The sequence below is a fragment of the Eschrichtius robustus genome, chromosome 15 (genome assembly GCF_028021215.1).
Source record: "Eschrichtius robustus isolate mEscRob2 chromosome 15, mEscRob2.pri, whole genome shotgun sequence".
In the NCBI taxonomy this organism is placed as follows: Eukaryota; Metazoa; Chordata; class Mammalia; order Artiodactyla; family Eschrichtiidae; genus Eschrichtius; species Eschrichtius robustus.
In genome coordinates this window covers 89,898,505-89,914,500 of record NC_090838.1, presented here as the reverse complement: position 1 = coordinate 89,914,500, position 15,996 = coordinate 89,898,505, and the positions used below count along the sequence as shown (strand labels likewise).

Genomic DNA, 15,996 nt, shown 5'->3' with positions numbered 1-15,996 from the left:
CTGGACCTGGTATTTACTTTTATTGGGCAGGTTTTAAATTATTGATTCAATTTCCTTAATAAATATAGGCCTATTCAAATGATTTAGTTCTCTTTGTGTGAGTTTTGGTAATTTGTGTCTTTCAAGGAACTGGTACATTTCATGTAAGTTATCAAATTTGTGAGTATAGAGTTGTTCCTGGTATTCCTTTAGTATCCTTTTAATATCCAAGGGACCAGTAGTGATAACCTCTCTTTCATTTCTGATATTGGTAATTTGTATTGATATCTTCCCTCCTTTTTCCTTCCTTAGCCTAGCTAGAGGCTTATCACTTTTACTGATCTTTTCAAAGAACCAGATTTTGGTTTTATTGATTTTTTGCTGTTGTTTTTTTATTTTGAATTTTGTTAATTTTTTTTTTTGCTCAATTTTTATTATTTTCTTCTGCTTTCTTTAGGATCATGTTGCTCTTCTTTCTGTAGTTTCCTAAAGGAAGAGCTTAGATTATTGATTTTCAGTTTTTTCCGCATTTCTAACTTATGCATTTATTACTGTAAATTTCTCTCTAAGCACTGCTTTTGCTGCATTGTACAGTTTTTTCTAAGTTGTGTTTTCATTTTTATTTAGTTCAAATATTTAAAAACTTATGACTTCTTCTTTGACCCATGTGTTGTTTACAAATGTGTTTAATCTCCATATATTCGGGGATTTTCCAGCTATCTTTCTGTTACTGATTTCTAGTTTAATTCCACTGTAATTTGAGAATGTACTTTATGTGATTTTATATTCTATTTAAATTTGTTAAGGTATGTTTTATGGCCCAGACTATGTTCTATCTTGGGGAATATTCCATGCAGACTTGAAGAATGTGTATTCTATTGTGGTTGAATGGAATGTTCTATCCATGTCATTTAGATCCAGTTGATGGATCCTTACTGAGTTTCTACCTGCTTGATCTATCAATTACTGAAAGGTGGGTATTGAAATCCCCAACTATGGTAGTATATTAATCTATTTCTCCTTACAGTTCTATCAGTTTTTGCTACATGTATTTTGATGCTCTGTTAGATGCACACAAGGATTGCTATGTCTTCTTGCACAATTTACCCCTTTATCATTATGTAATGCCCCCCTTTATTTTTCTTGTTCTGAAGTCTACTCTGTCTGAAAATTAATATAGCTACTCCATCTTTCTTTTGATTAATGTTAGCATGGTATATCTTTCTCCATTTCTTTACTGTGCCTCCCCCTCCCCACCCCAATCCCTTTTCCTTTAATCTGACTCTTAATAAAGTGGGTTTCTTGGGGACAGCATACAACTGAGATTTAAAAAAAATTTTTTTTAATCCACTCTGAAATCTCAGTCTTTTCATAGTGTGTTTAGACCATTCACATTGAAAGTGATTATAATATATAGTTGACCCTTGAACAATGCAGGCGTTAGGGGTCCTGACCCTCTATGCAGTCAAAAATCTGTGTATAACTTATAGTTAGCGCTCCAAATACCATGATTCCTCTAGCTCTGTGGTTCCTCCGTATCCATGGATTCGACCAACCAGGGATTCAACAACCGTGGATCATGCAGCACTGTAGTACGTACTATTGAAAAATATCCATGTATTATGTGGACCTGTGCAGTTCAAATCTGTGTTGTTCAAGGGTGAACTGTAGTTGGATTAATATCCACCATATTTGTTTTCATTATATTAAAAAAAGTCTCTTTCTGCCTTGTTTGGTTTCAATGGACTATTTTATGATTCCATTTTCTCTCCTCTTAGGATATCAATTATACTTCTTTAAAAAAATTTTGTAGGAGTTGCCCTAGAGTTTGCAATATACATTTCAAACTAATCTAATTCTGCCTTCAAATAACACTGTCTTATAACAGAGTGTTTTCAGGTCTTCCCTCTGATCCTTTGACATTGCTGCTATTCACTTCTTCCGTGTGCTGTGATCACCCAATGCGTTTTCACTATTATTACTTTAACAGTTACCTTTTAGATCAATTACAAATAAGAAAAAGAAAATATTTTATTTTGCTTTTATTTCTTCTTCAGCACACCACTTGCTTTCTTTATGTAGGTCTTAGTTCTGACGTATCATTTTTATTTCTCTCTGAAGAACTTTTAACATTTATTACTGGTTAGGTCTACTGGAAATGTATTCTTTCAGTTTTTGTTTGCTTAAAAAATTCTTTATTTCTCCTTTACTTTTGGTGAATAATTTCACTGGATATAGAATTCTAGGCTGGTGTTTTTTTCTTTCAATGCTTTAAATATTTCATTCCACACTCTTGCTTGTATGGTTTTTAACAAGAAGTCTGCTGTAATTCTTCGTTCCTCTGCGGGTAAGCTGTTTTTTTCCATTTCTGATTTTCCCTTTGTCTTTGGTTTCTGCAATTTGAATATGATATGCCTATGTGTGTATTTTTTGGTATTTAACCTGTTAGATGTTGTCTGAGCTTCCTGTATCTGTGGCTTGGTGTCTGTAATTAATTCTAGGCAATTCTCAGCCATTATAACTTCCAACAGTTTTCTCTTTCTTCTTCTGGTATTCCATTTATGTATATCTTAAACCTTTTAAAGTTGCTCCACAATTCTTGGATGCTCTTTTTTGTCTTCTCATCTTTTCTTCCTCTTTGTATTTCAGTTTGGGAGATTTCTATTTACTTATCTTCAAGCTCATCTTGGCTGTGTCCAGTCTACTGATGAGCCCACCAAATGCAGTCTTCATTTCTTTTAGTGTGTTTTTGATTTCTAGCATTTCTTTTTGACTAGTTCGTAGAGTCTCCATTTCTCTGCTACATTACCCATCTATTCTTGCATATTGTCTACCTTTTCATTGGAGCCCTTAACCTATTAATCACAGTTATTTTAAATTCCTTGTGTGATAATTCCAAGATCTGTGCCATGTACGATGCCCATTCTGATGCTTGCTAGCTCTTCAGATCATGTTTTTTCTTGCCTTTCAGTATTCTTTGTTGAAAGCCAGACATGATGTGTCGGGTAATAAGAACTGAAGAGTGGTTCTTTATTGTGAATTGTATGTTATTCTTACTATGACTTGGGCTGTGTTTAAGGTTTGCTGTCGGTGCCTATAGCTACAGCTATAGATGCCTGAGGTTTCAGATTCCTCAGGTGTCCTGGTTTTGATCTCTTTTGTCTTTGGGCTCCTCCTCAGATGGGGTCTTGCTGTTCTTTCAGATGTCATGTACTGTCACACTACAGCCTGTTGATATTGTGGTAATGTACAATTTTACCACCTAAAGTCTTTAAGGGGCACGAGCTCGCTGTATCCCCCTTTGTCTGGCAAAGCAATAAAGCTATTCTTTTCTACTTCACCCAAAACTCTGTCTCTGAGATTCGATTCAGCACTGGTGCACAGAGCCTAGGTTTTTGGCATCAGTACTAAGTAAAGTAAGTCAGAAAGAGAAAGACAAATACCATATGATGTCACTTACATGTGGAATCTGAATAAACATATCTACATAACAGAAACAAACTCATAGACATAGAGAACAGACTTGTGGTTGCCAAGGGGGAGGGTGCGCCGGGGAGGATTAGGAGTTTGGGGTTAACAGATGCAAACTATTATATACAGGATGGGTAAACAACAAGGTCCTACTGTAGAGCACAGGGAACTATACTCAATATCCCGTGATAAACCGTAATGGAAAAGAATATGAAAAAGAATATATTTTATATATATATATAAACCGAATCACTTTGCTGTACAGCAGAAATTAATATACTAAATCAACTATACTTCAATAAAATTAAAAAAAAAAAAAAAAAGACTGCTTCTGCTCTGAGTTACTGCCCAGCCTGCCCACTTCCGTCTTTTGTTGCTCAGGATTTTACGGAGCTCTGAGTTTTGGTGGGAGTGCCAAGTGTACATGTGTGGGATGGGTGAGGGTCTTTAGTCCTTTTCTAGTCTCCATCGGCCTCCTGATTACCCCCCCGTATTTGATAGGCAGACGTGTTTCATCAATCTTATACAAATGCAACCTTAACTCCAGCCTCTGCTCCCTTCCCCCCAACCTGTGTGTTTCATCAGAGCTCCCCTAAGCTTCTGCTCAGATTCTACATGAAAGCAGAGAGCTTTCAGGCCTCTCAGTTTTCTGTAAGTCAGCAGCCAACTAGTAAGGAGGCAAAAATTGTGGGCAGCCTAAGGAATAATTGCTCTAAAAACCCACACACCCTTTCTCCCTTCTTTCCCTAAAGCCATTAAGTGGGACAGATCACGGTGAGTGTAGGGGTGGGGTGCGTGGGCAGTTGGAGCCTGGATAGGACGAGGAGGGCATCTGCCAGGGAGGGGACAGTGGTAGCAGCCAGTTTGTGTCGTATCCAGTTTTTCTCAAGGGCTGTGTCATTCTTTAAGGGTTGTGCCCTGCCCCCTTCCCTCCTGCCTCAAATCCATTGGATAAAGTAGGAAAACGTGAACCCAGACTGATATGGCTAAATGAATAAGTTGAAAAGTTAATGAAGAACAGAGTTTCAAAGTAATTCTCCACGGAGTGCTTGTTAATGACAAAGAGAAAGGGGATACCGCACAGGACGGAAGCTTGGCAGACACTCTTCATCCACTGGTCAAAGGAGTGTTACCACTAATGGGACAGAACAAAATCGCCTGGCACCTGATAGGATGGGATAAAAGGGATACAACATCACTGCTGTGACTCATTGCAAAGATGTATAACCTGAATCTAATTATGCTCTAATTATGATGAAGCATCAGACAAAACCAAACTATGGGACATTCTGCAGAAACTTGTGGCCCTTCCTCAGGGCCTGTTACGTAAGAATTAGAGGGTCTTAATCCTCTCAACCGTCTTGAGTTCCAGGCAATAGAAGATTGGGCAGGAGCAGGTGCTGTCATTTTTTCCCTCTGCCGTCGATTCTTGGTGCTTTTCCTGACAACAGGATGATAAACTTTTGCGTTGTGTGCTTCATGGTCTGTGAAGGACTTCCATACGTTTTCTTTTTTTTTTTTAATATTTATTTTATTTATTTATTTGGCTGTGCCAGGTCTTTGTTGCAGCAGACAGGCTCCTTAGTTGCGGCATGCAAACTCTTAGTTGCAGCATGCATGTGGGATCTAGTTCCCTGACCAGGGATGGAACACGGGCCCCCTGCATTGGGAACGTGGAGTCTTAGCCACTGGACAACCTGGGAAGTCCCTCAATATGTTTTCTTATTTGCTTCTCACAGTTCCCTGCTGGATTATTCTTCCACCTTTGTGATGATGATATAATAATAATAATAATAATAATAATAATAATAATAATAGGCAACATTTAGGTAGTACTTCTCATGGCCAGGTGATAGTCCGAGCCCTCTGAATGCTGCATACATTAACTGGTTTAATTCTCACAGTTACCTTGTGAGGAAGATACAGTGTGGTTAGTCCATTTTACAAATGGGGAAACTGGGGCACAGAGAAGTTAAACAACTTGCCCAAGGTCACACAGCTGGAAAGTAGTGGAGCCACAATTCAAGTCAGGCTGTCAGACTCTGGATCCCTAGCCTTTATTTACTGCACGCTGTGGCCTCCTGTACGGTGCCGCTGGGGGGATCAAAGACTCAGCTCGCTTGGGTGGCTTGTCGGGGGCCCCTTGTTCACTTACTCATTGATTCTGCAGATCTGCGCTGAGTGGCCGCAGACGCCAGGCTCTGTTCCAGGTGCTCTGAAACGGGACAGGGCAGCTGGATCTCTGGGCTTCACGAGCTGGGCACCAGGCCCGCTGCCCGGGGTCGAGCCTAGATGCAGGGCACGTGCGCGGGGAGCGAGTGGCTGCATGTGGACTGCTGGCCTGTCCCTGTGCTCACACGTGCGTTGTCCTCTTGTCTCTTGAAGGTCGCCTGGTGGGTGCCCTGGATGCGGTGCTGGATTCCAACGCCCGGGTCGCTCCGTTTCGAATTCTGCTCCAGGTCCCCGGCTCCCAGGTGTATTCTCCCATAGCATGTGGTGAGTTACTGAGTGGATCGGACGTGTACTGGGCCGTGGCCACGGGTGAGTTTTGTTCCAGGTGGAGTGTTCCCCACCTTGAGGTCTGAGCATGAGTATCTGCATGGTCGTGACGCTGGACGGTAACTCCTTCTAAAACCTCATCTGCTGCCATGAGCTCTTTGTTCTTCCTTTCTCTTTATTTTTTATTTTTTCCAACCATTGGAAGCGTGTAGAGGCTCTAAGCTTGGGCATCCAGGCTTTCAAGTGGTGTGTTGGTCCAGGGGGCTGTGAATCCAGCCGTTTTCTTCATCTTGTGTCTGACATAACACATGAGTCCGGGGCGTGTGCATATACCGTAACAGGGCAGGGGAGATGTCTGGGGCTGGGTCTGTCTTAGGCCAGCCTTCACCCTTGTTCCACGTGTGCACTGAATCACTGGACGGCTGAGCCCTACGGGAATTTAGAAATCACCTTCGCATCCTCTCCAGCTGAGCTTCAGTTCCTCCTGCACGCACTGTCCAATACTCTGCCTCATCACTCCAGCTCCTCTGGGGCTGGGAATCGTTGCACCCTGAGAAGCCCCTTCTATTAAAAAACAAAACCAAGGGACTTCCCTGGTGGCGCAGTGGTTAAGAATCTGCCTGCCAATGCAGGGGACGCGGGTTCGAGCCCTGGTCCGGGAAGATCCCACATGCCGCGGAGCAACTAAGCCCGTATGCCACAACGACTGAGCCTGAGCGCTAGAGCCCGTGAGCCACAGCTACTGAGCCTGTATGACACAACTACTGAAGCCCGTGCGCCTAGAGTCCGTGCTCTGCAACAAGAGAAGCCACTGCAGTGAGAAGCCCGCGTGCCGCAATTAGAGAAAGCCTGCGCACAACAACGAAGACCTGATGCAGCCAAAAATAAATAAATAAAATAAATAAATAAAATAAATAAATAAAATAAATAAATAAAATAAATAAATAAAAATAAAACAAAATAATGTATATTTAAAGAAAAACCAAGATGTGTCTTTTAAATTACACAAGTAATAAATGTTCACCCTCCAGAAATTAGAAGATAGGTAAGAAAGGAGGAGAAAGAAATCACCTATAACCTTTTATCTGGTGCTAATCACTCTTGTGTCTGCATATGTGCCTCTCCACAGAGGTTTTTAGTTGTGTTTTTTTCCTCTTAACATTTTACTAACTACCATAAACTTTCATTGTCACCTCACATTCTTGAACAACATTGGATGACTTTTTTTTTTTCTTCCTGGAAAAAATACAGGAAAGTATAAAGAAGAAAATTGTCATCCATACCCACCATTACTAACAACTGTTCACATCTTGGCATGTTTTTTCCAGTCTGTTTTGTTTTGTTTTTTTTTGAACAAATCATTCCCTATTTGCATTAAGTGATGAAATGATGCGTGCTCAATATAATCAGTGAATACTGGAAAGTACAGAGAAGAAAATATATCTCGCCCCACATCCTAGGCACCCAAGGGTACCTCCAGTGACACTGGGGTCACATCATCCAGACAACTTTCTTTCTTTTTTTTTGTATTTTTTTGGCCAGACTGCACAGCTTGGAGATTTAGTTCCCTGACCAGGGATTGCACCTGGGACCACGGCAGTGAAAGCGTTGAGTCCTAACCACTGGACCGCCAGGGAATTCCCAACACAACTTTCTAATGCGTTTAGACAAGTCCAGGGATAGTTGTGAAGAGGGATAGACGTGCTTTATAAAAATGCAGCTTGTCTGACAGTGCTAGTTTATAATAAAAATATTGTTTTTCGTGGATTTCAATAAAAGGAAAGATGCTGAAGTGAAACGAAAGAACTGTTAAACTTCAAATGAACACCGAGCACTTACTTTCTAAAAGGTTCATTTAAGGTCAAGGGGAGAGATGTTTAAAAGCATGACAAGGTCAGAATTGTGGCTCTTGAAGACAGTATTTCCGTTCTGGCAATGTTCCTTGACTCCCCTCCTGAAGGACAGGGATGCCAGCATTCTCATCCCTCCCCTGCTTCCCCAGGCTCTCGTTTTTTATTTTTTAACATCTTTACTGGAGTATAATTGCTTTACAATGGTGTGTTAGCTTCTGCTTTATAACAAAATGAATCAGCTATACGTATACATATATCCCCATGTCCCCTCCCTCTTGCGTCTCCCTCCCACCCTCCCTATCCCTCCCCTCTAGGTGGACACAAAGCACGGAGCTGATCTCCCTGTGCTATGCAGCTGCTTCCCACTAGCTATCTATTTTACATTTGGTAGTGTATATATGTCCATCAGGCTCTCATTTTTAAAAGTCTTACTATTCATTGTACATTGTAATTTCCATTCTCTTCTGTAACCACACTCTCCGCCATTATTTGGCTCAGTTCTCTATGTAAATTGATTTAATGCTTCCATCAGGTACGGCTTTCCCAACACAGAGTCTTTTATTTTGGTTCCTGTCTTAATTGGCTATATTCCTGTTTTCTTCTCCTGATAACGTCTCACATTTGCAAGTGTTTGTGCCTTGCTTTTGGACTCGAATAACACCTTGGCTGGGTATGAGGGGCTGTGGCCAGACTCTGGAGCTTGGTGGCCATCACTTCGGGGTCTTTCAGTATTTAAGTGGCAAAGAGAGAAATCTCAGGCTGGTCTGATTCCTGCCCCCGCCATTGTGGGTGGTGTGCTTTTTGTGGGGATAACTGTTTTTTATCACTGAAGTTCAGTAGCATTCGTCCCTTTAGGAACTTGGTTATAACCTGTCACTCCCTTGAGCATACCGTGTTACATTCTTCTGGAACTCCACGTGCTCTTCCAGCACGCAGATTGGTTTCTCTTTTTTTTTTGGGGGGGGGGGGCGCTGTGTTGGGTCTTTGCTGCGCGCGGGCTTTCTCTAGTTGCGGCGAGCAGGGGCTTCTCTTCTTTGTGGTGCGCGGGCTTCTCATTGCGGTGGCTTCTCTTGTTGTGGACCATGGGCTCTAGGCACGCGGGCTTCAGTAGTTGTGGCACACAGGCTTGGTAGTTGTGGCTCACGGGCTCTAGAGCGCAGGCACAGTAGCTGTGGTGAACGGGCTTAGTTGCTCTGCGGCACGGGGGATCTTCCCAGACCAGGGCTCGAACCCGTGTCCCCTGCATTGGCAGGCGGATTCTTAACCACTGCGCCACCAGGGAAGCCCCAGATTGATTTCTTTAATCATTTAAGGAAACATTCTTATATCATTCTGTGTACGTATTACATTTTAAAAAATGCATTTTATGTTCTGTTGGTTGGATGCCTCACTTCAAGGACACTTTATGTTAGACAGCTGTTGTCTGTTTTTAATTTCTGTTTTTCTTTTTTCGTAAAAATGCGTAGATCTTTAATAAAAGAATTGACTGTACAAGTGTACACCCCTTTGACAGTATTCCTTTTGCCTTCATATGCGCATTACTGGTTATGCTATAGGATTTCTCCGTTACAGCACTAAAAGGCAACTGTTTAGGGAAGACGCAGAAAAAGGAATGTATGTAAGGCAGTATTTCTTTTAGGTACAGTAAATGTAGTAGTGTTTCAGGAAGACTGTTTTTCTTGACCTGCCGTTTTCAGCTACACTTTCCATGCTGGTTGTATAACCCTCTCCTCTAAGTTAATTCCGTTTTCAGCAGTATATTCCAGACTCTGCTGCCTTTAACTGATCTACTAATTTTGCTGTCGTGTGGTTTTGATCTTCAGTTCACTTTCTTAGGTCTCCAGTCTCCCGTTTCATCTCTGTAATTCCACCGTCTCATTTTTGAGCTCTTGTTCTATTGAACTCACGTTTCCGTTACATCGTTTGGGAGCATGAAGCCTTTGTGGGCATTTCCTCCTCCTCATTTTCCTCCAGGATGGCATCTCTGTCTTTGGAGCAAGCACCTCATTCTCTTCTCTTCATCCCTTTGGAGTGTTTTGCTTGGTGGCTGTGCTGTTTCTCCCCATCTTGCTCACGCTTGGACATGGTTCCCCAGACCGTCCCTGTATTATTTGCATTAATATAGTGTGTGTGGCTTTTTGACATGTATTTTTGGGACAGAGCAGGCAGGGCTGGCATGCTGCTGGCTGGGATGTGGGATGGGAGGGGCAGGACCCTGTCTTCTCTCCAGTTTCTCCCCAGATTCCTCTTCTCTCCTCTGCCCCAGGCAAGGGAGGTGGGCTCGCTCTGGATTTGAGGCTTTTGATGAGAATATTTGGATTTTTGTCTCCTCGCTAGATGGGCTTCTGGGGAGTCAGCAGTGGGGGGAGTTAGTATACAAGCCTGCTCGGGTCCTGAGTCCACATAGCCCAGCAGGTCCACAGGAGCCAGTCCAGGCTCCATGGAGACACAGCGTCATGTTTGATGGCTACACAGCATTCAGTCTTATGGCTGTAGCCCGATTTACTCATCCCGCTCTTTATTAGATACTTAATAGGCTCCGATTTTTAAGTATTTTATAAGCCTAAATGAACATCCGATACTTAAATATTTCAGGATGCTTGCAATCCCCAAAGTCCACTCATTTGAAATATTTGATGCTTGCCTCATACCCGACTCATGCTTGGTGCCAGGGAGTCCTGGGTGAGTGTGTGAGGGGGCGTCTCCCTCTACCTGACCTTCCAGGGCCGAGGGGAATCAGATAGCCATCTGGAAATGGCAAGTACAGGTGGAACAGGGTTAGGAAAGTGAGAGAGGCCAGGACCCTGGAGGAACACGTACAAGCATACCTCATTTTATTGCACTTTATTGTGCTTCGCAGATGTTGCATTTTTTTATTACCAGTCCCAGGTTTGTGGCCAACCCTACATTGAGAAAATCGGTGCCATTTTTCCAACAGCATTTGTTCACTTTGTGTTTCTGTGTTACTTTTTGGTCATTCCCTCAGTATTTCAAGCTTTTCTTTATTTGTTACAGTGATCTGTGATCAGTGATCTTTGATGTGACTGTGATTAAAAAGATTACTGACTTGCTGAAGGTTCCGATGATGGTTACCTTTTTTGTAGCAATAAGGTGTTTTTTTAAATTAAGGCATGTACATTGTTTGTTTGTTAGTTTATTTTTTCATCTCTTCATGTCTTCTATTACTTAAATAGGTCTTCTTTTTAAATTACTTATCTATTTTATACATATTAGTGTATATATGTCAATCCCATCTCCCAATTCATCCGCCCTCTTCACCCGCTTGGCGTCCAAATGTTTGTTCTCTACATCTGTTTCTCTATTTCTGCCTTGCAAACAGTTTCATCTGTACCATTTTTCTAGATTCCACATATATGCATTAATACACGATATTTGTTTTTCTCTTTCTGACTTACTTCACTCTGTATGACAGTCTCTAGGTTCATCCACGTCTCTACAAATAACCCAATTTCATTCCTTTTTATGGCTGAGTAATATTCCATTGTGTATATGTACCACATCTTCTTTATCCATTCATCTGTCGATGGGCATTTAGGTTGCTCCCATGACCTGGCTAGTGTAAATAGTGCTGCAATGAACATTGGGGTGCATGTATCTTTTTGAATTATGGTTTTCTCTGGGTATATGCCCAGTAGTGGGATTGCTGGGTCATATGGTAATTCTGTTTTTAGTGTTTTAAGGAACCTCCATACTGTTCTCCATAGTGGCTGTATCACTTTGCATTCCCACCAACAGTGCAGGAGGCTTCCCTTTTCTCCACACCCTCTCCAGCATTTGTTGTTGGTAGATTTTCTGATGATGCCCATTCTAACTGGTGTAAGGTGATACCTTATTGTAGTTTTGATTTGCATTTCTCTAATAATTAGTGATGTTGAGCAGCTTTTCATGTGCCTCTCGGTCATCTGTATGTCTTCTTTGGAGAAATGTCTATTTAGGTCTTCTGCCCATTTTTAGATTGGGTTGTTTGTTTTTTTAATATTGAGCTGCATGAGCTGTTTATATGTTTTGGAGATTAATCCTTTGTCTGTTAATTCGTTTGCAAATATTTTCTCCCATTCTGAGGGTTGTCGTTTCATCTTGTTTATAGTTTCCTTTGCTGTGCAAATGCTTTTAAGTTTCATTAGGTCCCATTTGTTTATTTTTGCTTCTATTTCCATTACTCTAGGAGGTGGGTCAAAAAAGATCTTGCTGTGATTTATGTCAAAGAGTGTTCTCCCTATATTTTCCTAAGAGTTTTATAGTGTCTGGTCTTACATTTAGGTCTTTAATCCACTTTTTTAAAAAAATAAACTTATTTATTTATTTTGGCTGCATTGGGTCTTTGTTGCTGCGCGCGGGCTTTCTCTAGTTGCGGCGAACGGGGGCTACTCTTCATTGCATTGCACACACAGGCTTCTCATTGCGGTGGCTTCTCTTGTTGCGGAGCATGGGCTCTAGGCACGTGGGCTTCAGCAGTTGTGACATGCAGGCTCAGTAGCTGTGGCTTGCAGGCTCTAGAGCACAGGCTCAGTAGTTGTGGTGCATGGGCTTAGTTGCTCCACAGCATGTGGGATCTTCCCGGACCAGGGCTCAAACCCGTGTCCCCTGCATTGGCAGGTGGATTCTTAACCACTTCGCCATCCGGGAAGTCCCTCGATCTTTAATCCATTTTGAGTTTATTTTTGTGTATGGTGTTAGGGAGTGTTCTAATTTCATTCTTTTACATGTAGCTGTCCAGTTTTCCCAGCACCACTTATTGAAGAGACTGTCTTTTCTCCATTGTATATCCTTGCCTCCTTTGTCGTAGATTAGTTGACCGTAGGTGCGTGGGTTTACCTCTGGGCTTTCTATCCTGTTTCACTGATCTATATTTCTGTTGTAGTATTATTTCTATTATATTTCTGTTGTAGGCTTTGTAGTATAGTCTGAAGTCAGGGAGTCTGATTCCTCCAGCTCCCTTTCTTTCCCTCAAGATTGCTTTGGCTATTTCACGGTCTTTTGTGTCTCCATACAAATTTTAAGATTTTTTGTTCTAGTTCTGTAAAAAATGCCATTGGTAATTTGATAGGGATTGCATTGAATCTGTAGATTGCTTTGGGTAGTATAGTCATTTTCACAGTATTGATTCTTCCAATCCAAGAACATGGTATATCTCTCCATCTGTTCGTGTCATCATTGAGTTCTTTTATCATTGTCTTATAGTTTTCTGAGTACAGGTCTTTTACCTCCTTAGGTAGGTTTATTCCTAGGTATTTTATTCTTTTTGTTGTAGTGGTGAATGGGATTGTTTCCTTAATTTCTCTTTCTGATCTTCTGTTGTTAGTGTATAGGTATGCAAGAGATTTCTGTGTGTTAATTTTGTATCCTGCAACTTTACCAAATTCATTGATTAGCTCTAGTAGTTTTCTGGTGGCATCTTTAGAGTTATCTATGTATAGTATCATGTCATCTGCAAACAGTGACAGTTTTACGTCTTCTTTTCCAATTTGTATTCCTTTTATTTCTTTTTCTTCTCTGATTGCTGTGGCTAACACTTCCAAAACTATGTTGAATAATAGTGGTGAGAGTGGGCAACCTTGTCTTGTTCCTGATCTTAGAGGAAATGCTTTCAGTTTTTCACCATTGATAATGATGTTTGCTGTGGGTTTATCATATATGGCCTTTATTATGTTGAGGTAGGCTCACTCTATGCCCACTTTCTGGAGAGTTTTTATCATAAATTGGTGTTGATTTTGTCAAAAGCTTTTTCTGCATCCATTGAGATGACCATATGGTTTTTATCCTTCAGTTGGTTAATATGGTATATCACATTGATTGATTTGCCTATATTAAAGAATCCTTGCATCCCAGGGATAAATCCCACTTGATCATGGTGTATGATCCTTTTAATGTGTTGTTGGATTCTGTTTGCTAGTATTTTGTTGAAGATTTTTGCATCTATATTCATCAGTGATATTGGTCTGTAATTTTCGTTTTTTGTAGTATCTTTGTCTGGTTTGGTATCAGGGTGATGGTGGCCTCATAGAATGAGTTTGGGAGTGTTCCTTTCTCTGCAGTTTTTTGGAAGAGTTTGAGAAGGATGGGTGTTAGCTCTTCTCTAAATGTTTGATAGAATTCACCTGTGAAGCCATCTGGTCCTGGACTTCTGTTTGTTGGAAGAGTTTTAATCACAATTTCAATTTCATTACTTGTGATTGGTCTGTTCATATTTTCTCTTTCTTCCTGGTTCAGTCTTGGAAGGTGATACATTTCTAAGAATTTGTCCATTTCTTCCAGGTTTTCCATTTTATTGGCATAGAGTTGCTTGTAGTAGTCTCTTAGGATGCTTTGTATTTCTGCAGTGTCTGTTGTAACTTCTCCTTTTTCATTTCTAATTTTATTGATTTGAGTCCTCTACCTCTTTTTGTTGATGAGTCTGGCTAAAGGTTTATCAATTTTGTTTATCTTCTCAAAGAACCAGCTTTTAGTTTTATTGATCTTTACTGTTGTTTCTTTGTTTCTATTTCATTTATTTCTGCTCTGATCTTTATGGTTTCTTTCCTTCTACTAACTTTGGGTTTTGTTTGTTGTTCTTTTTCTAGTTCCTTTAGGTCTAAGGTTAGATTGTTTGAGATTTTTCTTGTTTCTTGAGGTAGGATTGTATTGCTATAAGCTTCCTGCTTAGAATTGCTTTTGCTGCATCCCATAGGTTTTGGATCGTAGTATTTTCTGTGTCATTTGTCTCTAGGTATTTTCTGATTTCCTCTTTGATTTCTTCAGCAATCTCTTGGTTATTTAGTAACATATTGTTTAGCCTCCATGTGTTTGTTTTTCTTTACGTTTTTTCCCCTGTAATTGATTTCTAATCTCATAGCGTTGTGGTTGGGAAAGATGCTTGATATGATTTCAATTTTCTTAAAATTACTGAGGCTTGATTTGTGACCCAAGATGTGACCTATCCTGGAGAATGTTCTGTGTGCACTTGAGAAGAAATCTGCTGTTTTCGGATGGAATGTCCTGTAAATATCAATTAAATCTATCTGGTGTGTTGTGTCATTTAAAGCTTGTGTTTCCTTATTCATTTTCTGTCTGGTTGATCTGTCCATTGGTGTAAGTGAGGTGTTAAAATCCCTTTCTATTATTATGTTACTGTCGATTTCCTCTTTTATAGCTGTTAGCATTTGCCTTATGTATTGAGGTGTTCCTATGTTGGATGCATATATATTTATAACTGTTTTTTCTTTTTCTTGGATTGATCTCTTGATCATTATGTAGTGTCCTTCCTTGCCTCTTGTAACATTCTTTATTTTAAAGTCTATTTTATCTGATATGAGTATTGCTACTCCAGCTTTCTTTTGATTTCCATTTGCATGGAATATCTTTTTCCATCCCCTCACTTTCAGTCTATATGTGTCCCTAGGTCTGAAGTGGGTCTCTTGTAGACAGCATATATATGGGTCTTGTTTTTGTATCCATTCAGCGAGCCTTTGTCTTTTGGTTGGAGCATTTAATCCATTTACATTTAAGGTAATTATCGATATGTATCTTACTATTACCATTTTCTTAATTGTTTTGGGTTTGTTTTTGTAGGTCCTTTTCTTCTGTTGTGTTTCCCACTTAGAGAAGTTCCTTTAGCATTTGTTGTAGAGCTGGTTTGGTGGTGCTGAATTCTCTTAGCTTTTGCTTGTCTGTAAAGATTTTGATTTCTCCATTGAATCTGAATGAGGTCCTTGCCGGGTAGAGTCATCTTGGTTGTAGGTTCTTCCCTTTCATCACTTTAAATATATCGTACCACTCCCTTCTGGCTTGTAGAGTTTCTGCTGAGAAATCAGCTGTTAACCTTATGGGAGTTCCCTTGTATGTTATTTGTTGTTTTTCCTTTGTTGCTTTTAATAATTTTTCTTTGTCTTTAATTTTTGTCAGTTTGATTACTATGTGTCTCGGCGTGTTTCTCCTTGGGTTTATCCTGCCGGGCACTCTCTGCACTTCCTGGACTTGAGTGGTTATTTCCTTTCCATGTTAGGGACGTTTTCGACTATAATCTCTTCAAATATTTTCTTGGGTCCTTTCCCTCTCTCTTCTCCTTCTGGGACCCCTGTAATGCGAATGTTGTTGTATTTAATGTTGTCCCAGAGGTCTCTTAGGCTGTCTTCATTTCTTTTTTCTTTATTTTGTTCCACGGCAGTGATTTCCACCATTCTGTCTTCTTATCCAT

General features: G+C 40.5%; 1 protein-coding gene across 8 annotated transcripts in view; it reads left to right on the top strand.

The window, feature by feature from the left end:
• TBC1D8 (TBC1 domain family member 8) overlaps positions 1–15,996 on the top strand; it is a 132,219-nt gene that overhangs the window by 41,117 nt on the left and 75,106 nt on the right. For 7 of the 8 annotated variants that reach the window (XR_011076728.1, XM_068565092.1, XM_068565094.1 and 4 more), the window contains exon 2: positions 5,836–5,991. Coding sequence is in view for 7 of the 8 variants with exons in the window: in XM_068565092.1 (XP_068421193.1) it covers positions 5,836–5,991 (156 nt within the window). In the remaining variant the exon portion in view is untranslated. The remainder of the gene's footprint in view (positions 1–5,835; positions 5,992–15,996) is intronic. The other variant, XM_068565093.1, reaches the window with a different exon arrangement.